The 27,630-nt window shown below is 38.8% G+C and overlaps 1 protein-coding gene across 1 annotated transcript; it reads right to left on the bottom strand.

Annotated features, from left to right (window-relative positions):
• Positions 1-15: 15 nt before the first annotated feature.
• Positions 16-25,762, bottom strand: LOC143879056 (uncharacterized). Its single transcript, XM_077381254.1, has 10 exons — positions 24,242-25,762; positions 23,792-24,199; positions 23,485-23,690; positions 22,004-22,300; positions 15,693-16,878; positions 3,788-3,849; positions 3,404-3,616; positions 3,088-3,340; positions 1,756-1,851; positions 16-326 (listed from the first exon to the last, which is right to left on the bottom strand). Exons 1-10 carry the CDS (start codon positions 25,674-25,676, stop codon positions 16-18), a joined length of 4,467 nt encoding a protein of 1,488 aa, XP_077237369.1. The 5' UTR covers positions 25,677-25,762.
• Between the last annotated feature and the right edge of the window lie 1,868 nt (positions 25,763-27,630).

Genomic DNA, 27,630 nt, shown 5'->3' with positions numbered 1-27,630 from the left:
CCAAGAGTTGGTTACTCACCAAGAAAGGAAGCGACTCAAGGAGCTTGAGATTTGATCGACAAACATGACTTGTTTCCAAGGGGCCTTTGATCTCCCATTGATTATATCCACTGCAAATTTTGAGTCCAATTCGATCCATACCTTGCACAGTCCATGATTTATAGCAAGATCAATCCCTTTCTTTATCTCAAGCAGCTCTAGAGCATATAATTCTTTTCTAGTTACACTTTCAGAGAACATAGCCAGAACCATTCCCTTTCTATCTCTCACAATGCTGCCGATGCCACCTTCCTCATCGTCCAAAGACCCATTAGATTGGAAAGAATCTGTAGCCGAACTTCATAGAGGAATTCAGATTTATCTTGTCGTCCGTGTTGTCCTTGAGATTCAACTTATGTAGCTTTTTTAGCTTGATTTCCATGTGGATGTCCCAAGAATGTACTGCTTATGGTGGGAGGCATTTTCGAAGATTCTGAGATTTCGTTCATTCCAATTTTTTTTGAATTGCCATCGAGAAGCCAAACTTAAGAGCTGTGGATGCTTGTCCTTCTTCCATAAGGCTCTTTTTGGGCTTTCTAAAATACCCGACCCTCAAGAGAACCGATCTCCAGATTTAGGCAGTGAAACTACAGCTGAAGAAAAGGCGATCAACACTTTCCTGATCATCTTTGCATAGGGTGCGTTTTGAGTTCTAAAAACTGTATTCTTACGTTTATTAAAAGAGGAGAGGGCGGGCCCATGCAAAATACATAGGGCCAGTATATGAGGTGGCTCATTAGCTTTGAAATTGCCACACTTAGGCCCTGTTCGGTTGGGATTATGGACCAACCGATTGCAATTGTTGCAACCAATTATGACAATCAGCTATTATAAAAATATAGAGAAAATGGAGAAAAGAGAAGCTTAAAGGAGGTAGGGTTTGTCGAGAGATGAAGCTCGATGCTTATCATTCCGATTCATCAATGGAGGAATCCGAGGGAGATGGAGTTAGGGTTTCGCAAGGTCTAGGTTTTGATGAGACAAAGAGATGGAGTTAGGGTTTCACAAGGTCTAGGGTTTCGCATTGTCTAGGGTTTTTGGATTGAAAGAGATGGAGTTAGGGTTTCACAAGATATAGGGTTTATGGAGTGAAGAGGTGGAGTTAGGGTTTCACAAGATTAGGGTTTGTGGAGTGAAAGAGATGGAATTAGGGTTCCGTTGCTAGGGGAGAGTGTTTTCAAGAAGGGATTTATATTGGCGTAATGGTGGGGTCGGAATTTGGGAAATTTCCGCCTCCAAAATGCACAATTCGATTTATAAGCACCGAATTTGGTGATTATAGCTGTTAATATATTACATCATAATCGCATAATTGGATTATGGATTATAAGCAATTGTTAGATGAGCAAACCGAACACACATTTAAGCATAATTGAGTGTAAAATCAGTTATAGTGGATAGTCGATTATCCATAATCCCAACCTAACAGGACCTTAATGCCCCAAGTCTGGGCCTAAATTGCATAATTATAAAAAATCCCCCGAATTAATGGTCTAAGATGACCAATGAATTTAATTATCACTCCATATATACCCCTTCCGGTAGATCACCATGCAAGAATGCATTCTTGACATCTAATTGATACAGAAGCCACATTAGAGAATGTGTCCGTATAATCGATGCCATATGTTTGTGTGTATCCCTTTGCAACCAATCGAGCCTTCAGTCTTTCTACTGTCCCATCTGGTAGATATTTCATTGTGAATACCCACTTACAGCCAACCACCTGTGCTCCTGGTGGAAGAGGGACCGACTGCCATGTGTGATTCTCCTTCATAGCACCCATCTCTGCCTCCATTGCTGCTCGCCAACCTGGATTAGCAAAAGCCTCGACAACAGAGTGAGGAATAGAAATAGAAGATAGAGAGGACAAAAAAAGAACTGTAAGAAGGCGGCACATGACCATAAGAAACCACATCAGAAATAGGGTGATGAGCGGTACGAGATCGGGTACGAGATGCAATCGGAGCTTCAATAAAGAATCACAAACCTAAGGAGAGCGAGCGGTTAGGGGGCCGAAGGGGATGAAGTGGCATCATGACCAGCGGTTTGCTAATGATGACGAGAATAAACCTGCGAAGGTTTGGGTTGAACAACAGGTGATGAAATCGGTACTGAGATAGGGACTGGGACAGGTAATGGAACCTCAGGGTCTGGAACTTGGATAGAAATAGTTCCAGTATAATAAGGCTTATCTTCAAAAAAAGAAACATCTGCATACACATAAGTACGATGAAGCTGAGGACTAAAACACCGATAGCCCTTTTGAGTGTGAGAATAGCCCAGAAAAATACATTTAATCGCTCGAAGTTCCAATTTATCTAGTCCAGGAGTAAGATCATGAACAAAGTACATACACTCAAACACTCAAGGAAGGGAAATGGATTCCCAAAGGGATGTAGGACAGAGAAAGGCGATCAATTCTCAAGAACGGATGATGGAAGATGGTTCGCTAGAAAACAGGATGTGAGAACGGGTTCAGCCCTATATGATTTAGGAACATGCATCTGATAAAGAAGAGTCCTAGTTATGTCCACAAGATATCGATTTTTTCTGTCTGCAACACCATTTTGATAGTAGAGACCATCCACTTCATGTCCTGAACCAATCCTCCTCCCAGTCGCCAGATCATGAAAAAAACAATAAGAAGGAAAGAATGTTACTGAACAATTAAGTCGACGAGTAAGTTGACTAACAAAAAGAAGATTACAGGAGAAACTAAGTAAACATAAAACAGAAGAAAGAGAAAATTGAGAATTGACAGAAGTGTCTCTTGTACCAGAAATGGGGTACTTTGCCCCATTAGCCAAAGAAACCAATGTAGAAGAAGAGTTAGGCTTAAAGGTGCTAAGGAGGCTACAGTTACCAGTCATGTGATGTGAGGCTCCAGCGTCAATGAGCCATGAACTGGAATGACTGAGAGAGCAGGATGGGGTGCTACCTTCCGTCGCAAGAGTGGCATATGCTTGTTTCCCTTTTTCCTTTAGGCATCGAAGAGACTCATATTTAGTGCGAGGGATCACTAGGGTTTCGGAAGAATTAGTAGACATAAAGTGGGAGTCTCTGTAGAAGTCCCCGAAACATGATGTGCAGATCTAGAGAGTCGTAACTCTGGATGTGAATCATAAAAGAAATCAACAGTATGACCCTCGATATCACAATGGGAACAATAACGGGCTCCACGACCACCAGTGGTACGGCCTCCCCCTGAATCACGGCCAAAACCACGACCAGAACCTCTGTGACTCCAACCACGACCCCCAGTGCCTCTACTGCAACTAGACTGAACGGCAAGGGCCGACTGCTCACCAATCATATCACCTTAAGTATCAATACGACATGCTCTCTGAACTCGAGAAAAAACCTCGTCCATGTCCGGTAGAGTACCAAGGCCTAGGATCTGCTGACGAATAGGCAAAAAATCTGGACCAAGTCCATCCAAAAATCGAGCAACATGTATCTCATTTTTCTGCTTTGCCAACTTAGCAAGTGCCGTGGATGGAGGATAGTAGAGTGAAGAAATCAATGTAAACATCACAGATCCGAGTGAGACTGTTAGTCTCCGAATAGAGAGTCTCTGCACGTAACCAAATTGCACAAAAGGTATTCAGAAACAACATATGACTAGCAATCTTCGGATCCATACTCTGACATAAGAGTGACTGAAGTTGGGCATCCTCCTGACTCCACTTTTCATAAGAGGAATCCTTAGGATTAGGGGGATCCGATGTAATAAAACTCAACTTGCCCTGCCCACGGAGATAGAGCTGAACAGATCGACTCCAAGCAGGATAGCTCGAACCATCAAGCCTGACGGACATCATAGAAGTCACAGGAAACGAACTAGGTACTATAGAAGAGGTCGAAGGCAAAGCGATATCGAATCACAAAATGAATCTCAATATCCTGAATCTGTGAGTTAATTACAATAGCACAAACAAATAACCACAGCCACCAACAATACCCAACAAAAACCATACACGACAGAAACATCAACCAACCCATGCACAACGAACGACAATCAGATAACCCTAAAATAAGTCACAACCGAGTAATAAGTAATCAACAGCGACTACGGAACACCATCCAACTACTATCAAACCATCGACAAAATAGGCACCAACAACTGCATCTAAAGATGTGATATGACACTCCACTATTTTGTTACGGGATAGAAATAATCACCAACACCACAAGTCAACACTAATATCATGATCAAAACGAATCACCAACACCCGGAACCATCCACAAAGTGAAAATATCGACTAATAGTTGTTTAAAACATGAGTAAAAGTGAAGAAAGGGAAATTTTAGGGACTGATTTGTATAAATAAATGGATTAGGGTTTGGATATGATGCCGAAATTGGAGGAAAGGGGGTGAGATCAATGGATGAGGGCTATGATTAGGGTGTGACAATGGAGAAAAGGCAAGGGAGGTGGTGCGATTATGTTTAGGGTTGATGAGAATTAGGGTTTGGATTGTGCGACTAGGGTTTAGGAGTGCGATTAGGGTTTGGATGATGTAAAAATCATAAAGTGGGGTTTTTTTTGCTAGGGTGTTTAGGTATGTGCATATATATTTTATTTTGAGTTTGGAGAATTGGATTTTGGTCACTTCTAGTGGTGGTGGCAATGGGTTTGGGGATTTCGGGATTTGGGTTTGGAGATTTGGAAAGGGTCCTAGGGTGTGCGCATATATATTTTGGGTTTTGAAAATTGTATTTTGATCACTTCTAGTGGTGGTGGTTATGGTTTTGGGGATTTGAAGATTTGGGTTTGGAGATTTGGAAAGGGTACAGTTAGGATTAAGGTTAGGGAGAAAAGTAGAAATTGGGTTTGTAGGTTTAGGGTTAGGTACCTTTAATCTCGATCTTCAAACTTCTCGCTCTAATACGATGCTATACGCTACATTGAAGATGAAGATGAGAGCAGAGAAGAGAGTTTAGAGAGAAGAAGTAAAATGAGAGAACCGTACTGTCTCTCACGCACATCATATATTAATATACGCATGAATACATATGGAAAGACATAAATATCCCTAAAACAAGGGTGCACACATATCTTCAACACCAGTTAATACTTTGTTACGAACCTAGATCGGTTCGCAATTGATTTGATCTTCTCGGAGGGAAGATCGGCCTCTTGATCCACTTAGAGGGAAGGATCAATCCTCCTGCGTTGATTTCCAAAGACTCCTTACATCTTATTTATAAATAAAAAACTCACGTCACCACTTTCTCTAAAACTACCTAATACCAACCATTCTAGATAATCCTTATCTCTAAGACTCCTAGCAAATCTAAAAATAATGAATATGTAAACTAATTTATTTTACCCAGAGTGGGACCCATATTGGTGCGTAACATTCCACCCGCCTTGAAAGCAACCTTGTCCTCAAGGTTGGAGATTTCGAACCAATTGATGAAAAATCAGATCTTGCGCATTTTCCAAAAGTCGTTTTCCGTCTCCAGCCTTTTCTTTTTCTCTTTGTCTTGCGGTATGTCATCATCAATGGTTGAGACAACCCCATTTTTAAAACGATCTCATCGTGGCATTCATCAAAGCTCCTTCGTTGTGTCTTTCTAGAATGATTTAGTCGTTGATGAACAAATGGCCGGGGGTTGGATTTTTCCCATGGCGGTAGATTCTTCAGCTACGAACTTTCTTTCGCAGCTTTTTCGCCTTTTCTTCTGGCTGATTTTTTTCTCCCTTCTTCTTTTCTCCTCTTTTTCTATTTCGCCGTGCATGCCTTTTCGATCGTTGTCCTAATTTTGTTCAGGCCTTCCACAAACCGTCGATATCCTTCCATCATTTCCAAAACGAGTGCTTTGATCTTCTGAAGATCTCCACATTCTTAAATAACTAATATCCAAACCCACAAGACCCATTAGAATTCTTTTAAATATTCAAGACAAATAAATTGCTCACGCATACCAAATGATATAATGGATTCAAGTAACCAGAACCCCTATGGCTAGCCTAAGAAGGCACTCTCCCTGCCTCCAATGGAAAGTCAAATCTCATAATTTGAAAACATAAGGTAACAACATAGTGAGCTTAACAATCAGCAAGTAACATAGTGCTGCCTTAGCTGTGTCTAAGCATGCCAAAAAACAGAAAGGCTAAAATAAGTTATTCCAGTAAAGACAAATCAGAAATGCTGGTCATAAAAGATATTCAGAATTTCTCACATTTTATCAAACAAATAAACCAGAGCGGGATTAAGTATAAACATGTGCAAAAATCAATGTTCGGGATTGAGCACAAAGCAAAATAGCAAAATCCTCATATTCGTCAAAACTGGTAGGTCAAAGTGGATAATCATGACTAGGCATCAAAATGTATATTTTCAGAAAATTCTCATCTTTCATGGGACTAGATAAACCAGAGCAAGGCTATCCATGGAAAATAAAAATCAAAATCTTATCAATAGGCTATCGATCATAACACATAATCATGGGGTACCGAAGTACCAAATAGAGTGACCCACTGCAGGTCACTCGCGATCGTCGGAGGCATTCCTCGGAATGCAAGACAGTGTTCATCTTCTCTCTCTCTCTCTCTCTCTCTCTCTCTCTCTCTTGGACGTCCCTTCCAAAGGAAATTTCCCCAAAATTTCTCAAATCCAACAATTTCTCCAGGCCCAAATCGATATACCAAAACAAAGCTTTGTAAAGCCGACCAACTCAAGGAAGCTTTAAATAATCAGGCGGTGGAAATCTTATAAAGACGTCCAGCACAATCAAAAGCATTTCCAAAAATTTCTCTCATTCTCCCTTTAGACCAGTTAGAATACTCTCTCTCTCTCTCTCTCTCTCTCTCTCTCTCTCTCTCTCTCTCTCTCTCTCTCATCATTCTAAACCAATCGAAGGAAAATTCCTAAATAAAATTCTTAATCTCTCCCTTAAGCTCCTCAAAAATCTACCAAACCTTCTCCTTTGCGAGTCATGACATTTTAAGAGACTTCCTAAGGTTTTTAATTTCTCAATCTAAAAAATCACTTGTAACTGATTAACCAAATAAGCTTCCTAAATGTATGCATGGAATTCTTTTTCCACTTTCTCTCTTCCTAAATATATAGGATCCAATCGGAAATCTCTTTCTATTAAAATCCTAACAACAAATCCGAATCCATTTCTAACAAAATTTAGGAAGGAATCCAACTTACACCTCTAAAGGTTAGGTGCATGAAGTTCTCCTAAGATCTCTCCCTCTCTCACACAATTCGTTTTAGAAAGGCCATAATCTAGTTCGAATTTATTATAAGATATGATAATTGGAGGAAGGTTCTCAAAAAGCTTATATCCACACTATACATTTACTATTGAACTACTTGCAGTCCCGGGTGGCCAAAAAATAAAATGAATATTAAAATTTATTAAAAGCATAAATGAACAAATTGCTTAATGAATACTATAATGAAACATGGAAACCCAACTTGCATGCAATGATTTATTTGGTGAACCGACTTGGAGATTGATTGGAAGAAAATCTCAATAAAGTTTATCGCCCTGAATTGGGAAGATTCACGGTCCTGCGAAATCCTGGACACGTCGAACGTTTTCACACCTTTGCACATGATGTTTTTTTTGGGAACAGTTTTTAATGGATTTTGAATACCCACCCACCTCTATTTGCCCAAGTCTTCAAAACAACCCAACATTGAACGACTCTCTCCCTCTCCCTATGAACAGTAACTTGCATTTATAGAGACATGAGGCTTGAGGGACAATGAAAAGACCTATTGGACGTTGTCCCTACTTCCACTCGGAAACCACTTCTTAATATTCTCTCTTTTTTCAATCCTCCTAACCCAAAGTGAAATGGTTCAAATATTTAATTTATAACAAATCTTAAAGTTTGATCCTAATCATAACTGTTCCAAACCATCCAAAAATGAGGAAATGAAATCTAAAGATAATAAACCTTACTCCACCATAATAAAAAAGCGATTCTCATCGGTTTGAGATTTAACCGTTTAGTTTTCTTCAAGAGTTTGAGTAGAATAAAATCAAGAAATTAAAATAATAATACTAATAATAATAATAATAATAATAATAATAGAGAGAAAGAGAGGAAGAAAGGAAGAAACTGATTGGGCAAGAATAAAAGATAGAAAAAAGAAACTGATTGGGCTGATCATATTATTTGAGCTAAAAAGTAAGATTTGAAACAATTTAAGCTAAAAAGCAGGAAAGGATTACAAACGTTTTGGACTGCCACTCTCCGCCCAAATCTAATAATATCGAATAAGAAACTTTAGAATAAAAGACAGAAAAAAGAAACCGATTGGGCTGTTTTTCTATATTTGTGCGAAAAAGTAGGACTTAGAAAGTGAAAAGCAGGAAACTAATAATAATTAATTTTGCTAAAATACGTTGTAAAGATGGGTTAACACGTGGCACACCCACGTCGTCCAAGATTCTATTTTACATATATACAAATTTTTTCCTAAAATATAGCACTGAAAGCGTGGAATGCAAGGAGGTAGTTTCTATCTCGTGCAAGTGAAAAATCTATGCGTTTTGGAAACATAAATTGTGTATATCATCATATATAGTATAAACGTTTAGTATTTCTAAATTTGGGAATACGTTTGGAATTCTAAACGATGTACATAAGACCATATAAAGAGAGACAACGTGGCAACACCACAACTTAGAGGATTCCGCTTTACTTATATATATACTAGTTGCAAACCTGTGCGTTGCACGGGGACGACAAATAAAGAATCAGCTTGACAAATTTTTTACTACCACAAATAATGAAAATCGAAGTATCGATAAATTTCCAACAAAATATTCATACATACATATGTACAAATTTTTTTATTACCACAAAGAACAGTAGATGATTTTTGTAATTGAAAGAAGACTTACTTGCCTACTGTTAATTTTCAATAACAATAAGCCAGTAGAAACACACAAGTATAGACAATAACATAAATTGGAGAAGAGCTTGCAATTTATCGATTTATCACTCGGCTGAACAATAATCCTTTAATTAACAGACACATACATGGTTAACTATTTGTTATTTATTTCACTTTTTGATACAAAATGCTAAGAAGATGGTAGGGAAAGGGTTTAAATTCAATTAAACCCTTCCAAATCTTCATCCAACATCAGAATTTCATGCTTCCTTACCTCTACTCCCTTCACTCTAATTCCTTGCCTCTACTCCACATTCAGTCTAATGAATTTAAGTGTTGTAGAAGCCTAATAATTGGAATTTGGACAGATGAGAGAGAGGGAGGGCATGCATTCATATGGAAAATGATAAAAAAAAAACAGATTGTAAAAGTCTAGAAAATACTCATCAGTACTTTCTTCCCAGTCTTAAATTAGAGAGGGAGTCTCCAACCCTTAATCCATTCAAACTGGATGCATTAGAAGGAAATCCAATTGATAAATAAAATGCCATAAACTAAAAAATCAAGGACAATAAATAATTGAAGGAAGAAAAGAAAATCCCAAACCAAAATCTCTTGAAGGAAAACCAAAATCCATTTTTAGTTTTAGTTTTTATCCCAAAATTTTAGACGCAATAAGAGCCTCCTTAAATCGAAACTTTAGTTTTAATCTATTGAAATCGAGTAAAACTGGATATAGAGGGGGTGCCACGTGGCAAAAGGGAATGCTAAAACAGAGAGCATATAAAATCCAACACGGTACTGGTAAGAATCGTAGTTCTTATTTTTCTTAAACCTATTTAAAAAAGAGAAATCATTTTTAATGATTCCAGATTTAAATAAAAAATCTTTGGAATATTATAAAAAAAAACCCATAAGAAATCATACAAGAAAAGCAAACAGACGTGCTCCAATTTAGGGTTAAAGAAAATGAAAAGAATACTTCAGTCCACCGAATTCCATAAAAAATATTCACCCCCTATGGAATACACAGTTGATAAATTCACCCCCTTCTATTACAATATTCACCCCCTATTTTTTCAAAATGGATTGTACAGCCCACACCATAGGATGATCCAAACCGTCCATTTGATGGGCTACAACATAAGTAGGTTGTGCCCCAAAATTCATTACAATCGGATGATTCTAACCCTCCAATCCAAAGATGGACTCGCATTATGGAAACTTCTATAGATAGGATGGTTGGGATCATCCTATGGAAATAATTTTTGGGGCACAACCTATTTATGTTGTGGCCCATCAAATGGACGGTTTGGATCATCCTATGGTGTGGGCTGTACCATCCATTTTGAAAAATACAAGGTGATTTCATCATAGAAGGCGGTGAATTTATCACCGCCTAAAACCTTATGTAATAGAAGATTTTAACATGCATTTTCTTGGAAATACATGCGAAAGAAAAGTACAGTAAGGCCACCATCTATTTGTATGATCTAAGACATTCAACTGTGTGGATTAGACACTATCCCAAAAATCTTCTTCACAAGATGATCTTAATCCTCCAATATATTTGGTGTAAAATGGATGGTTCAGGTAATTCAAAAAATCACACGGAAAAGAAGCATAGGTTTTTCCCATCCCTATTTGGGATAAGGATTTCATTTTCACAATTGGGGCTGCAAATTAACCGAGCCGGATCACGAACATGCATGTTTGGGTTCGGCTCATTAAAAGCTTGGCTCGGGCTCGTTCGTTTACTAAACGAGCCGAGCCCGAGCCCAAAAATTAGGCACGTCAAATAAACGAGCTTTGTATAGTTCGGCTTGGACAAGCTCGTGAACTTTTTTAGGCTCGGTTCATAAAGCCGAGCCGAGCTTTAAAGCTCGGATTATGTTCGTTATATATATATATATATATATATATATATATATATATATATATGAGAATAGAGTTCCTAAGGTGTCACCTCATATAGCTTATATGAGGTGGCGCTCACAAAACATAAAAGGCCCACATTTTTTGGGTGATCCAAACCACTCATTTGAAAGGCTCTTAGATGGATATGATGCCTACAAAAAATCAGGTCCATAGGATCATCCTAACCCTTCCATTTATGGAGGTTAAAAATGGGTAGATTTATGGAGTTTTATATCCATCCATTTCAACCTCCACAAATGGAAGGGTTAGGATGATCCTATGAAGTTAATTTTTTGGGCACACCCTATCTATGTGAGGGCCTATCAAATGAATGCTTTGGATCATCCAAACAAAGTGGGCCCCTTATGTTTTTAAGCGCCACCTCATATAAGCTATATGAGGTGACACCTTAGGAACTCTGTTCTCTCTCTCTCTCTCTCTCTCTCTCTCTCTCTATATATATATATATATATATATATATATATACTAGTAAAAAACCCCGTGCGATGCACGGGCAGACAATGAACTGTACGGACCACATCACAAGTTGATCCAAACCGTCCATGTGATGGAACACAACATAAATAGGTTGTGCCCCAAAAATCATTTCCATAGGCTGATCCTAGCCTTCCAATCTTATAGAGGTTTCCATAATATGTTGTTCCTCTTAAATCGGATGGTTAAGATCACCCCATAGATTTTTTTATTAAAAAAGCATAAAGGAAGGGGGTAGGATTGAAATTCTGTGGCTTTAATGGGCGCCTTTGTTAAAAAGCATAAATGAGGGGGTATGATTGAAAATATGTGTGTTGAATGGGTGCCTTTGTTAAAAAAAGTCAAAAAAAGTGATGTGTAATTCCACAAAAAGTTCTCTTATTTTCTCTTCTTCTATATAGTATTAGATACACACACACACTCACTAAGCCTGTAGGATTCCAAAATGTCATTCGCCTTTTTCGGAAAGAGTTTTTCTAAGAATAATTTTTCCACCTCCAAAAGTTTGATTTCCCCCCACCTTCCTAACAATTTAAGTTTGCCGCCTAAGAATTTAAGTTGTGCCCTATTTGGACGGAAGGAAAATTTTTTTCCAAGAAATGAAAAGGGGCCATTAACCCTTTTTTTTTGCCAGATTGAAGAAAAACTGGGAATGGTGATCCTTAGTTCTTAGCATTATTCATTTTGGTTTTTTTTATCCAAATATGTAGACCTTTATTTCCCAGGATTTGTTTGGATTTGGGTATATGACTAAAGTGTTTCAGTGGCTGATTGACATACTATTTGAAATGGAAACTCAAGGGTCTTACCTTCGATGAAGAAAAGCTCCTTATTTGGGTCTTCGCGATGGAACAAATCCAGAGCAGGTTTGAGGAGTATACCGTATCAAATAAATAGGGGTTCGACCTGGTTTGCATTTTCAATAGTATGTTTGAATGGCTGTATGTAAAATATACATCCGAAAATAATAGGTCTACCACTAAAGTGTAAAGAACGGGGTCATATGTTTGAGTCTGTTGACTCTATCGAAACCCATGCATATCGTTGGACCCACTATTTTACATCTCAAGGGTAGCATGGGAGGCCCACTATCTCTACCCAGACCTATGTATAAGGCAAGACCCACAATTTTACCCCTAATTTTGTTGGTGAGGTGGGGTCCACCTTCTCTAACCAAACCTATGCATCTAGCCCACCATTTTACACCTCATGTTTTGATGGCATGTTTAGTAAATGAGCCGAACCCGAACCCAACCAAGCTCGAGCCTTGCTCAATTCGGCTCATTAAAAGCTCAGCTCGGGCTCGTTCGTTTACTAAACGAACCGAGCCGAGCCTAGCTCAAGCTTTGTTGAATTTTGGCGAGCTGAACACGAGCCCATAGAATAAAGCTCGTCACGAACACGAGCCGAACACGAGCCAACCCTCAAACCAAGCGAGCCGAGCACAAACACCCCAATGTTTGGCTCAGCTCGTTTGTAGCCCTACTCACAATATGAGACTAGTCCAATTTGTCAGGCCGACTCACCCACTCAAAGTAAAGATAGGTTTTCCCAAATTCATGCAGATTAGTCAAATTTTAGAAATTCCATTCACTTTAGGTTTAGGCTCTGTTTGGATACAGGTAGTACCTTGTAGATCAGTGGTATGTGTAGTCAATACGGAGGAGACAAACATTTTTCTAGGATTTTACTTGTAGAATAGTGGGGAGAATTAGATGGTCTTCCGAACAGTCCTTTGTAAGTAAGAGATTTTAAATTATGTACTTTTTTTGTGGAAAAAAAAAACATGTGCTAAAAAAATGTATAGTATGGCTCACCTACGAGTTAATCTAAGAAATTCTTTTATTAATCTTGCAATAGATAGACCCAAAGTGGGTCCCACAAAAAGTATGCGAATTGAGATTCTATATAAAACGTTTTCTTTTCTAATTAGTACAGAAGCTTGAACCCTAAAAAAATGGTTTTTATCTTTTCCCAAGCAGACACAAAAGTTAGCCGAACTCCATAAAATTCGATTTTCTTTCATTTAATATATAAACTTTGAAAATGTTAGAGGTGTCCACTATCAGAATAGATATTCCTACAAATTGCAAAATCTTTTAATATTAGTGGGCCCAACTTAAAATTCCGAATTTTAAAATGATAATGGACCGAAATTTTCGAAATTAAGTCGTCCCCTAGTCAAATTGACCGAAATACTAACCCTATGGAATTTGAATTTTTCACAAAAAATGCCCCGAGAGAAAATGGATGGAAATGAAATGGAAATTGATGGAAAATAATGGAAAATGACAGGAAAACACAGGGACGGACTCTAAAATGAGGAGAACTAACAAACGCCTTTGTTGGATAAAGTGGAGCAAAATAGGGGTGTCTACAATAATGTTCCCTTGAAATATGTCACCAAAATGTGTCAAGGCACCACTTATCCTAAAATTCCAATAAACGATCGATTGTACCCAAATAATAGACCCTGGACGATCGACCGTCTCAGTCCATGATCAACCGTGTAGGACCCTTTCAGGTTTTTCAGATGTACGCAAGTTTCAATTTTTCTTTTGGATATATGCCCCAATTCTTTTATCAAAGCATTTATTTTATAATATCAACATTTTTAATTGTCACAAAGGAGTGGAGATGTATAGACACCTTCTTAATTAACATGCATGATCAAATTCTATTCCAATTTTAGAGGCTAAGTAAATAGTTAGATGTAGGAATCAATCCATACTTGAACAACGAGTGTTTGAATTTCAAGTATCATCTCTTGGTACTCGTCAAAGTTAAGCGAGAAATCTCATAATTCAAGGATAAAGACCATGCATTGCATTAAATCATGATAAAGACCTTACAGAATAAAAGAGTCGCTTATATATCATGCATTGAAATCCTATCAGCGAGTGTCATCCTATCTTCCCAAATAGAAGATGAAGTTTTCTGACAAAGGGTTCATAAATATTTTTCTCCAATGTACAACTACCACCATTAAAAGAACAGTATTCATCTTCTTTATCTTCTTTCTCTTTGTTTCTCCCCTTTCTCTCTTTTTTTTTCATCTCTTCTCTCTCTCTTGGACGTCCCTTCGAAAGGAAGTTTCCCCAAAATTTTAAAAAAAATCAGGTGGTGGAAATCATATAAAATCGTCAGGGGAACATTTTCTCTGCATGTTGTGGTATGAAGCTTTAAGTTTTGTACTTTAACTTTATTCATGACTACTGCTCTCTCTGCTGCCTTAAATGGCTATTACGCATCCATTTGAACATTTGTATTGAAAATTTCTCTCAATCGCTCTAGACCAATTAGATTACTCTCTCTCTCTCTCAACAATTCAAAAGAAAATTCCTAAATAATTTTTCTAATCAATCCCTTCTCCCTTGCAAGTCATGACATTTTAAGAGACTTCCTAATGTTTCTAATTTCTCAATCTATAAAATCACATGTAATTGATTAACCAAAGAAGCTTCCTAAATGTATGCATGGAAATCTTTTTCCACTTTCTCTCTTCCTAAATATATAGGATCCAATAGGATATCTCGTTCTATTAAAATCCTAACAACAAATCCGAATCCATTTCTAACAAAATTTAGGAAGGAAACCAACCTACGCCTCTAAAATTTAGATGCATGAAGTTCTCCTAAGATCTCTCCCTCTCTCACACAATTCGTTTTAGAAAGGCCATAATCTAGTTCGAAATTATTATAAGATACGATAATTGGAGGAAAGTTCTCAAAAAGCTTAGATCCACCCTATACATTTACTATTGAATAAGATTCTTATCTCAACCAACATAGAAAGTCTAAACGAAATCTATTAGTATCTCATCCTAACTGAAACTCTAATCTAAAGGTTGGATGTTTTCATCACCCTAAAAAAAACATGAAGAATCATACAAAAAAAGCAGACAGACATGCTCCAATTTTGTGTCAATGAAAATGAAAGAAATACTTATCTTTGTTTACCTGTCATGGTTGTGGATGGCAAGGTAGAGGAACTGAGAGTAATCCAACAATCTACCCTTTAATCCCATCTACATTCTAGAATCTCTTTCCACCACCAAATTCCATCGATTCAGCTCTCGCTCTGATTCTTAAAATCCTTCGTTCATGTTTCTACATCTGCCATGTTTTGTACAGAAGGACCCTCCTTGGCTTAGTTTCTTTAATTTTTCTTAAAATCATGAAGATTAAAATAATAATAATAATAATAATGCAATGGTAGAAAATGTTTAAACGGGGAAAGAGGAAGCACCTTTGTCTAATGATGATTACCAGCAGCCAAAATGGGGGATGTGTTGTATCTTGGGCCAATCTTGGCCGTCGTTCTTTCGACATGATTCCTTCAATTTAGGACATCCACCAATATACAAACTTTTAAGTGTAGTGGGGAGGCCATCTTCTGGCAAGGATGATATTTCGGGACAGTAAATAATATCTAAATAATTGAGGGATGTGAGGTTTTGCATCCCCTTGGGCAAGGACTTGAGATTAGGACAAGAAGAGATTTCTAGGTTATTGAGCGTGGTGGGTAGCCCATGGTCATTATTTTCATCATCAGGAAACAAGGAATGGAGTTGAGGACAATCTTTTATTTTCAATTCTTTGAGGCAGGGGAGGAGGCTTTGCATCCACTTAGGCAAGGACTTGAGATTAAGAAATGCGGAGATGTCTAGAGTAGTGAGCGTGGTGGGCAGCCTAGGGTCATTCTTTTCATCATCTAGAAACAAGGAATGGAGTTGAGGACATTCATGGACTACCAATTTTGTGAAAGAGATGAGGCTTTGCATCCCCTTGGGCAAGGACCTGAGATTAGGACAAGTGCGGATTTCTACAGTAATGAGCTCGGTGGGCAGTCCATAGTCATTATTTTCATCATTTGGAAAAAGGGAATGGAGTTGAGGACATTCACGGATCACCAAATTTTTGAGAGAGGTGAGGCTTTGCATCCCCTTGGGCAAGGACATGAGATTGTCACATGAAAATATTTGAAGGTCTTTAATTGTCATGGGCAGTGCTGACTCTTTTGAGAAAAGCGGGAGTTGAGTAGCAATGGATAACTCTACAAGAGAGGTGAGGTTTTCCAGCCGAGTAGGCATGGACTTGAGATTAGGACATCCGACAATTCTTAATGATTTGAGCGTGGTGGGAAGCCCCCCCTCTCCATATCCCAAGGACTTTAGTCCTGGGCAGTCAGAGATTTGCAAATGTTGGAGAGAGGTTAGATCTTGCAAAGAGACCTTCTCGAGACAGCACTCCAACTGATCACACCTTCCTATGCTTAACCTTTGAAGAGAGATAGGGCAAGGCATTGTCAAGCTTAATAGCATCTTCACGCCACAACTAATGAGTTCTAAGTCACAAATAGATGGGAGCCTCGGAAGGGCACTCAATTCTCCGCAACCATTTATATTTAACTTTTTGACGGCAGGAAGGTCAGCGGGCAACACCTGCAGCTTTCCGCAACCAATTATAAGTAACTGTGTGACGGCAGGAAGGTCAGCGGGCAACACCTGCAGCTTGGGACAGTTCTGTAAGGTGAGCTCACAAAGAGAAGGTAGCTGGCAATCAAGAGGAAAGGGATGTTCGCAATTTCTACAATCCTCATGTTAATGTTATTAGGGTTTAAGCAAGGATGCTTAAAGCATTACACCCAAGGTATCTATTTTGGAATACCAAGTTTGTTGCCTCCAGCCCCTATATATAGAGATACATTAGGGTTATGAGAGGTTAATGGGCTCCAGCCCAAATGGGCCCACTACACCTGGTCCATTACCTATTGGGCTTATATTAGAACATACATGGGTTATATTATATATACCCAACAATCTCCTCCTATGTTCTACATATAGCACAATCTAATAGATAGATAATGTGATGTCCAAACAAAATTTTGAAGCACCCATATCACCATATCAATAAAGATTTGTAATCCAATTGAAAACAAAATACTTTAAAGAATAACCAAAAGTTTTTAGAAATAATCTAAACTCAAACATAAGCAGTTTCATATGTAGGTGAACTATTTAATCAACGGAAAAGAAAATAATAGTTCCCACTGCGCTATAAGGATTCACTCATCAAGTAAGTCATCCTCATCAAGATCCAAATTGAGGCAATCTCTTTCATTTTCGCCAATTCCTGTAAATTATCAAATATGAATTTCATTAAAAAATGAATCCAATCGTTTGTGTATTTTACTAAAAGTATCTAGTTCTACAAGAAGAACTTAGTACAATTTCATAATGGCTGAAAAACAAATATTAATATCAATAAGCATCAATGTCAAGTTTCAAACAAGAACAAGACCTAAATAGTTTCTTTTACAAAGAACCATTCCATGTTTCCATTTGAAATGTTACAGGCATCATATCCAAATTGAGTTAAGCTGTATCATCAAGTTTGGAATGAAACAACCTTTCCCAAGAAAGACATGTCATCAAATGTGGAATGACATAAAGATAACTGTAAACATCATTGAAACATATCAAGTGCTTATCTTGGCCAAGGTAGGGAGATTCAAAAAATTCAAAATAATAGGAATGTAGGTTAAGACACGTCTACACAGTCTTTAACCCCATCTCCCCCACAGTTTTGAATATTCGATCTTTGTTCAGTCCCTTCGTAAGAGCATCGGCCATATTATCCTTCGATCGCACATCAACCAAAGTGATAATACCTTGTTCTAGAAGATAATTCAGCGTGGCATGTTTCAGCCTCACATGTCTCCTCTTACCATTAAAGAGTGAGTTTTTCACAATCGTAATTGTAGCTTGATTATCACAGAACAAACTTAAAGAGTTAATCTTTAAATGGGTCAATGGAATGTCCAGGATCAGATCTCTTATCCACTCTGCTTCATCTCCTGTAGAAGCTAAAGCATAAAGTTCCGATTCCATAGATGACAGAGCAATACAAGTCTGTCTCTTTGACTTCCATGCAACAGCGGCTCCACCCAGTGTAAAAACATAACCACTGGTAGATTTACTGTCTCCTAATTCTGAGCCCCATGATGCATCAGAATACCCTTCCAGGATAGGAGGATGGCCAGTATAACATAGAGCATATCCTTGAGTACCCTTAAGGTATCTCATCAGCCTCAGAAGGGCATCCCAGTGCTCATGGCCAGGATTACTAGTGAAACGACTCAGCATGCCAACTGTAAAGGCTATGTCTGGTCTAGTGCAACTCATAGCATACATGAGACTACCAATCAGTTTAGAATAATCTAACTGATTCACACTGTCTCCTTCATTAGAGATCAGCTTCTTGGTATAATCAAATGGTGTCTCAATCGGTTTACACTCACTGTATCCCCATGTAGAAAGTAGTTTTTCAATATAATGGGCTTGGCTAAGAGTAATCCCTTGCCTTTTAAAACTCACTTTCATACCAAGAATGGTGTCAACCACACCAAGATCTTTCATGTCGAATTCTTGAGCCAAAGTGGTTTTCACGTCACTGACTACAGAGAGATCGGAACCAAGAATCAACATATCGTCTACATACAAGCAAATAATCGCAACCTTATTCGACACAGAACGATAGTAAAGGCATTTATCTGAGTAACTGGTTTGAAAACCAAAGCTCTTTACTACCTTGTCAAATTTTTGATGCCACAATTTAGGTGCTTGTTTAAGACCATACAAAGATTTGTGTAACCTACAAACTTTGTTCTCGAAACCTTCCATGACAAACCCTTCAGGTTGGTTCATGTAGATTTCTTCTGTGAGGTCTCCATTAAGGAAAGCCGTTTTTACATCCATTTGATGCACAACATACTTCTCAATAGAAGCCAACGCAAGAAGAATTCTTATCGTTGCCAAATGACAGACCGGTGAGTAAACATCAAAGTAGTCTATCCCACTGACTTGAGTATAGCCCTTAGCTACTAAACGTGCTTTATACCGAGCTATGGATCCGTCAGGATTAAGTTTCTTCTTCAAAATCCACTTACAGCCCACAGTCTTAGCCCCTTTTGGCAAATCGACTAGCTGCTAAGTTTGATTTTGTAACAGAGAGCTCATTTCATCATCAATGGCTTCTGCCCACAACAAAGAGTCCCTAGATCTCATCGCTTCCTTATAGGTTGACGGATCATTCTCTACATGGTAGGTCACAAAGTCCTCACCAAAGTTCTTGGGTACTCTATCTCTTGTAGAAACTCTTAAAGGTTCTGATGTAGAAATCAGTGTAGGACAGGTGTCAGAAGTATTCTGTTCAAACTCTACATGCGATTCTGTAACCATCTCAGTATCGCCAGGTAGGTTCAAACCATGATCTCTGAGGAATTTATTCTCAAAGAATACTGCATCTCTAGATTCTATAACCAAATTGGTAGATAAATCCAAAAACCGATCAGCAGCACTATCTTCTGCACCACCTAGATAAACACAAGTGTTGGTTCTAGGTCCTACCTTAGGTCTCCTAGGGTCTTGTATCCGCACATAAGCAATACAGCCCCAAGTCTTAAGAGTGTCATATCTACAAGGATGTTTATGCCATAACTCATAAGGAGTAGAGGGCAACTTAGAGTGTGGTACTCTATTCAGGATGTGATTTGCAGTTAAAGCTGCTTCTCCCCAATAGTTAGTAGGCATGCCAGCTGTCAATAACATAGAGTTTAACATTTCAGTTAATGTCCGGTTCTTACGTTCAGCTATGCCATTAGATTGAGGTGAGTAAGGAGCAGTAGTTTCAAGTATTATGCCCTGAGAGGCACAGTATTCCTTGAACTCTGTCAAAGTGTATTCTCCTCCTCTATCACTCCTAAATCGCTTAATTTTCAAGTTCAATTGATTTTCAACACGATTCTTGAAAGTTTTAAATTTATCAAAAGCTTCATCTTTCGATTTTAGGAGATAAATATGACAATATCGAGAAAAATCGTCTATAAAAGTGATTAAATACTTCCGACCACCTCGAGTAGTGAAACTTTTAAAGTCACAAAGGTCAGAATGTATTAACTCAAGAAGTTGTGTGCTCATAGAAACCGAACGAAAAGGTTTTCTAGTGATCTTGGTTTGTGCACACACTTCACATTTGTCAAATCTAATCGATGTATCTAAAGGTATATTATAAGTTTTAGCAAGTTTGACCATTTTCGTATTGTTCACATGTCCCAATCTAGTGTGTAACAACTTAGGATCAATCAAAGTGGAACTAACCTGACTAACGGTTTCATTTGCTAAACTCAGTCTATACATACCATCGATTAAGAAAGCACAGCCAAAATAATAAGAGTTAACAGTTAAAGTTACTCTACCACCCAAAAAAGATGAACACATGCCAGCATTGTCTAAAAGACTAATTGAAATTAAATTCTTTTGAATAGCAGGAACTACTTTAACATTTTTTAAAGTTAGTATTTTACCTGAAGAAAGGACCAGGTTCGCAGTTCCAGTGTGAGTCACTTTTGCCTCAGCTCCACTAGCCACTGTAACGGTCTCTTTCACGCCAACAGCATCCGTAAGTAGTTTCTTCGAGTTGCAAACATGGCAGGTGGCTCCTGTATCTAACCACCAGTCTGAAGAAGTATTGGCCTTACCATTGCCTAACATGGCAATAAAATTCTTAGGCGCAGCACTGCCCACCATCATATGAGCTTCTTTTTTTGGTGTGTCAGATTTAGCCTTCTTAGGTTGTTTACACTCTGCAGCAAAATGACCCCATTTCCCACAGTTGTGGCACTTGCCCTTCTTTTTCTGAAAGATAGTCTTTTTGGCCTCCAACTTGGGATGGTCACTTTTAGGTGACTTGGATTTCCGAGGAAATTTCTTGGGATATGTTACCGCGTTAGCAGCAGACTGTTGCTGTCTAACCATCTCCAAGTTATTCCTAGCTCGATTCTCATCTTCGATTCGAATGAATCGTTTGAGATCATCCAGTCCCACTTGCACCTTTTTCCGATACATCTCGGTTTTGAAAGAGTGCCATGCAGATGGTAATTTATATATAATTGCACCCACAAGAAACGAATCACAGACAGCTATTTTTTCATTATTCAACTTAGATCTCAAAATCTCTAGATCAGTAACTTGAGGAGTGATTTCCTTGTCTTTTTGAAACTTGAAATCCATGAATTTGTCCACCAGATGGGTCTTGGACAATTCCTCCTCCTTCTTGAATTGAGCATCTAAGTTGTCCCATATTGCTTTAGCAGTGTTAAATTTACTATAAGTTTCTGCAAGACGATCTGAAAGACAATTCAACAAGTAGTCTTTGCAGAAATCCTCATCTCTAAGCCATTGAGATTCATCAACGTCTTCATCCGTCTCAGCAAAGGTACTCAAAACAGTGTAAAAACAGTTCATGTATTTTAGACTGAATTGAGTCTTTCGCTTCCATGAGGTAAACTCAGATCCACCAAAGGAGTGAAGTTTGACCATCTCAAAAGGCATAGAGATCTTTTCCATTTGATATTTCAGATGAAATTAAAAAATTGGAAAGAGTGCACCTGATTGACGAAAATCAAGAACCGAATCACGAGAATCAAAGCCAAGAACCGAAACAGACTCCACCAGCAAGAATCGGATCCAAGAACCGAAGCCAAGAAACGACGGCTCACCAACCAACCGGCTGCAAGAGAGGAGGCCGACGACAAGTTTAAGAAACCGAATCCAAAATCCGGCGGCTCACTCAGATGGGCTCCAAAGCGGCTTTAGCAACTCTGGAATAATCCTTTACAAAGATGGGGGATTTGTTGAGGAAAGAATGAGTGATTTCGATTCCAAAATCGCTTTTCGCAAGCTCTTCCACTGAAGATGCCGAACCAGACCCCACTTTTCTGCAACACACGATAGAAATCAATTTCTGTGGGAGGAAGATGAGTAATCCAACCCAAAGAATACACAACCCCAAGTTCAGCGGCTTTTCCTCCTCCTTGATGCCAACGGATTTCTCAAAGCGTGAAACCAATATGGGCACCCAAATCGTGATTCCAAGAGAGACGCCAAACAAGGAAACAAGACTCTTTCTCTGGTTCTGTATGATGAAACCACAATAGAAATAACCCAAAAAATTAGAAGAGAAAGATTAGGCTTTTCCAACCAGAGACATTGCAAAGATCCAAGAGAATTGACAGATTGTGAGTCTCAAAACGCAAAAGATGAATTCATCCCAAGAATTCCACACGATGGATGGATGGTTCGTTTTCCACCAAAAATTCCAACGAGGGTTCCAACGATGGAACCCAAAAGAAAAACAGAGGATCGGATTTCCCAAGCGTGGAATCCAGAGGAACAAACAAAACAGGAGAGGTTGCCCAAAAAATTGCAACGGTGGCCAAAAAACGAAAATTGATAGATTGATTGTGAAGATTTTCGCCCAAAAAACAGAGGATCGATTCTACTCTAGAATTTCAAATGCTTATGGACTTGCTTGAGGCAGACGACCCTTTTGTTGAGAGGTTCGTACGATCCCAAGAGATAATTTCAGTGAACCATGCCCATAACGATCCAAAACGAGATGGGTTTCTCAGAAAATCCCTCTAGATGAGTAAACGAAAATAGAGTGGTTACTGCAAGATGGGTGAAAAAAAAGAAGAAGACCCAAACGATTTTGAGGAAGCAATACCCACGCCCAATTCGGAAAAACCCACAGCCGTGTATTTCTAACGAGGGTTCTCTGTTATTTGAGAGAGAGAAGCAGACGAGAGATCAAAAAACCTTACCCAACTCTCGTCGAGTGAAAGAAAGAGATGGAGGCTGTGTGTATACGAGAGAGAAAAAACCAAACGTCTTCTGTCGGTGTGTCGGTGTGGGAGAAAATACGTCTTCTTCTTTTTGTGGGCGTTTATGAAACCCTAAAACAATGATGCTTTAAGATTGTTAATGTTATTAGGGTTTAAGCAAGGATGCTTAAAGCATTACACCCAAGGTATCTATTTTGGAATACCAAGTTTGTTGCCTCCGGCCCCTATATATAGAGATACATTAGGGTTATGAGAGGTTAATGGGCTCCAGCCCAAATGGGCCCACTACACCTGGTCCATTACCTATTGGGCTTATATTAGAACATACATGGGTTATATTATATATACCCAACACCTCAATGGTAATGCAAGTCAGATTGGAGAGATGTGACATCCAACTTGGAAAACTGACACCGCCATAGGATTCTATATTTAATTCTTTGAGGTTGGCATGAGGTTGGAGCCCTTCCAATACCCCATCGTTATTGACTATTCCATCTTGTGAACTGCCATATCGGGCCCATTGCAATCTCAACTCATTAAGGTATTTCTTATCTTTCAAATTGGCTTCTTTAGCCTCCTCTATGTTTTGCACATGCTCGAGACCCGAAATTTCAAGTCTTCCTTTAATGTTACTCAGCTTCTTCAACTCTCCTATCGACAACCACTCTCTTCGCACAGCTTGAAATGCGGCAATGTTTGGAGCGAAGTTAATTTTCCAATTCCTAGCGAAGGAACCGACTCTACAAAAATATTCCGTAGATTAACTAGATTCGTGATACCTTTGGGTAGCCCTTTAAGATTCCAGCAAGATTTCAGAACTAGAATTTGCAAATTACAGAGATTAGTTACTGATTCAGGCAGCCTCTCTATCTTCGTGCCAGAGAGGTCAAGGTAGCGTAGATGTTTCAAATGGCCAATCGAATCCGGCAACTTGTCGATTGCAGATCCATTCAAATCCAATACACGCAGGCATCTCAACTCCATCAATGCATCATTGAGAATCTGGTTGTCAATGGAAGATGGAGCCCTCAGTCGTAAAGTGCGCAATCTCTTAAATTTGCTCAAGGCCTCCAAAGACATTGAACCCTCTTTGACGTCAGTCCATGATAAATGACGTGCCATTTCAGGGATGCTTCGTGGCATACCGTCTTCCATTCTACAGCATTCATCCCCTGAGACAGATTCTGCTAGATCATGCATTAAATCATGCATCACGTATATTGAAGTCTAGTGAATACGTTGAAAGAAAGACTTTAGTAATAAATCATCAAATATCTCCCCACCAATATCTTCTAGGAGTGTGCTTCCTTTGATTTGAATGAAGCCTGTAGCCATCCATTGTCGGACCAACACATCTTTGTCAAACCAATGATCTTTAGGAAATTTGGCACAATAGGCAAAACAATGCTTTTCATTGGCTGGCAGGTGACAATAGCTCAATCTCAAAGCTGGCAAAATTTCATTATCATCATCCTTCCATATTTCGCTTGTCAAAATCCTTTCCCACTCGCTCACAGTTCTTTTATAGGACAAGATTCCCCCCAATGTCTTTACTGCCAAAGGCAGGCCTTCGCATTTCTTCACAATTTGCCTACCGATTTCCTCCAGTTCCGGAAAGGCATTTGAAATCCCTCCCGCAAAAGCACGCCGAGTAAACAATTCCCAACAATCAGCATCTGGTAAAACCTTCAAATGGTGGGAAGGAATTGCGCCCAACATCCTTGCAACCCTTTCATCCCGTGTAGTAATGATAATTTTACTTCCTTTCGCTCCAACTCCAAAAGGAGCTCGTAGAGTGTCCCAATGAGTATGAATTTGATTTTCACCCCACACGTCATCGAGAACAATTAAAAATTTCTGACCGTTGAGTTTCTCTTCGAGGTGATGTTGAGCGGCATCCAGGTATGAGAGATCGCACTTGCTTCCACTTGCAGATTCAACAAGTGCATTTGTTATTCTCAACACATTAAAATCATCAGACACACAAGCCCACACCCTGAGCCCAAAATGATTCTTCACCCTGTGATCATTGTAGACGAATTGAGCGAGAGTAGTCTTCCCAACCCCACCCATCCCAACTATGGGAACAACATAGTACAATTTATCATCATCATCTGAAACCAACAATTGTATGATTTTGTCTTTGTCGACTTGTCTACCAATAACATCAGATTCCTCTATGAAAGAGCTAGTTTCCCGTCGCTCCTGCTCGATTTGGGAGCCCCTCCCTCCATCTCTTCTAATTTCGAGATGGAGGTCATGTCCTTCCTTTACAATCACATCTAACCTTCCACTAATCTCCCTTATCTCACGTGCTATGCCACGTTCGTACTGGAAAATAGAGGAGATGTACCGGACAACCCCTACCTTCTGTCTCTTGCTTGATTGAGCTTCCAAAGCAACATCGTCCAATATGTCATTAGCGTCGTAGGCGATATTCTTGAGTTCTCGAAGCCAACTTCCAACAGCCTTAGAGTGAAATTGCTTTTCCTCAGCATCTTCAATCACGCCTTGAATTAATTTCACTTTCCTCTCTAACTTTTCCACCTCCTCCTCAACACCAACACCCCATATTGATTTCATTTCTTGTATTGCTGATTCCGTCAGATTGCCAATCAGTGCACCAAGAACAGAGGATACAAACATTTGTACCATTTCTGCCATACTTTCTCCTAAGGAAACAAGAAAATCCCAAGAACGAACCAGATGTTTGTCTACAGTGAGAGAGAGAGAGAGAGCAGTGAGAGAGAAGAAGAAGAACCAAGTTTAATCAAAAGTAATGAGCCCACGCGGGTTAGTCAAATTTGTCAAAAATCATTCCATATGCAACCAAAACCCACTAGTTTAATCAAAACTAATGATAAATTCACCACATTTTAGGATGGATTCACCCGGTATTTTTCAAAAATGGACTGTACTGTCCACACTATAGGTTGATCCAAACCGCCCATTTGATGGGCCACATTGTAAATAGGTTGTGCCCCAAAAATCATTCCCATAGGATGTTCTAACCCTCCCATCTAATGAGGGACTCACATTTTGAAAAATACGAGGTGCATTCATCATAGAAGGAGTGAATTTATCAGGACCCCAAAACTTACGTAATAGATGATTTTAACATGCATTTTCTTGGAAATACATGCGGAAAAAAAGTAACATAAGGTCCACCACCTATTTGTATATCTAATACATTCAACTGTGTGGATTAGACACTATCCCAAAAATCTTCTTCACAAGATGATCTTAACCCTCCAATATATTTGGTGTAAAATGGATGGTTCAGGTAATTCAAAGAATCACACGGAAAAGAAGGATAGGTTTCTCCCATCTCTATTTGGGATAGGGATTTCATTCTCACAATATGGGGGCTAGTTAAATTTATCAGGCCGACTCACCCACTCAAAGTAAAGATAGGTTTTCCCTAATTCATGCCGATTAGTCAAATTTTAGAAATTCCATTCACTTTAGGTTTAGGCTCTGTTTGGATACAGGTAGTTACCTTGTAGATTAGTGGTATGAGTAGTCAATTCGGAGGAGACAAACATTTGCCTAGGATTTAACTTGTAGAATAGTGGGGAAATTACATGGTCTTCCGAACAGTCCGTTTGTAGTAAGAGATTTTAAATTATGTACTTTTTTGTGGAAAAAAAACTTGTGCTAAAAAAAAAATGTATAGTATGGCCCACCTACTAGTTAACCTAAGAAATTCTTTTATTGATCTTGCAATAGATAGACCATGTCCCAACATAAATTGAACAACTAGAGTGAAAATTTTTGAGACGTGGCCTATCTATACAAGGGCTAACAAATGAATGGTTTAGATAATCCACATAGGTCAGATCCATTATACTTTTTTACTTGTGTATTTTCACAAAAACATACATACATTTGGATCTCTAAAATGTAATATGCCTAGTTTGTATAATATATTGAAAAATATTAATTATTAAGTGGGGAGCATGTGTATTCCCTCTACTAACATATACTGACTGCAATACAATGCATCAAGAAAAAGGGATACAAATATTTATATTTGTGTTATTTCTGCCATACCACAAGAAGAAAATCCCAAGAACGAACCAATGGAGAAAATAATGACGCCAGAGCACTAAGAGACAAGAACCATGGACGCGTCAACTTTATCAGTAGACCCGCGCATGGAAAGTAAGGTCTGGACAACGACCTAGGTGTGGCCAAATCAATTGAATAATCTCAGCCCTTGATCTATGATGTCTCATTTATTGTCCGCCTTGAAAAGTCTTTACTTTAAGCACGGGTTGTTTCAAGACTTTCAACGATGGTGTGGATCGCATCATCCTTTTGAAAGACCCAAAAATTAACAGAGAAACTTTTGTAATAGAAGAAGAAGATTGGTGAGGTACAGCCAATGGAAGCGCCCTTTCAGGCTTTCATCTTATTTTTGCAAGGGTACGAAGAAAATATAGTTTGTCGTGTCCCTACCTGAGGACCAAGATTCCATTCACACCCTACGTGGACCAGTCAAATTTGTCGACCAACTCACCGTGTGGAAAGAAAGGATATGTTTTCCCTAATTAAAATTAGTCCAATTTTATGAGCTGACTCCCCCCCATATTGATTTCATTTCTTGTATTGCCGA

The sequence above is a fragment of the Tasmannia lanceolata genome, unplaced genomic scaffold, assembly GCF_043159265.1.
Source record: "Tasmannia lanceolata isolate RefF3 unplaced genomic scaffold, GAP_Taslan_0.1 ptg000006l, whole genome shotgun sequence".
NCBI classification, from domain to species: domain Eukaryota; kingdom Viridiplantae; phylum Streptophyta; class Magnoliopsida; order Canellales; family Winteraceae; genus Tasmannia; species Tasmannia lanceolata.
The sequence above is the reverse complement of the archived record's forward strand: the minus strand, read 5'-3'. Positions and strand labels throughout refer to the sequence as shown.

Bases quoted from the DNA above. Each gene is read 5' to 3' on its own strand.
- LOC143879056 (XM_077381254.1), bottom strand. From the start codon at position 25,676: ATGGCAGAAATGGTACAAATGTTTGTATCCTCTGTTCTTGGTGCACTG. The intron at 16,879-22,003 runs GTAAAGGATTAT...CTTGATTGCCAG, and splicing joins TCAACAAATCCCCCATCTTT to CTACCTTCTCTTTGTGAGCT. The intron at 3,850-15,692 runs GTTTGTATATTG...GATGTCCGTCAG, and splicing joins CCTCCCCACTACACTTAAAA to GCTTGATGGTTCGAGCTATC.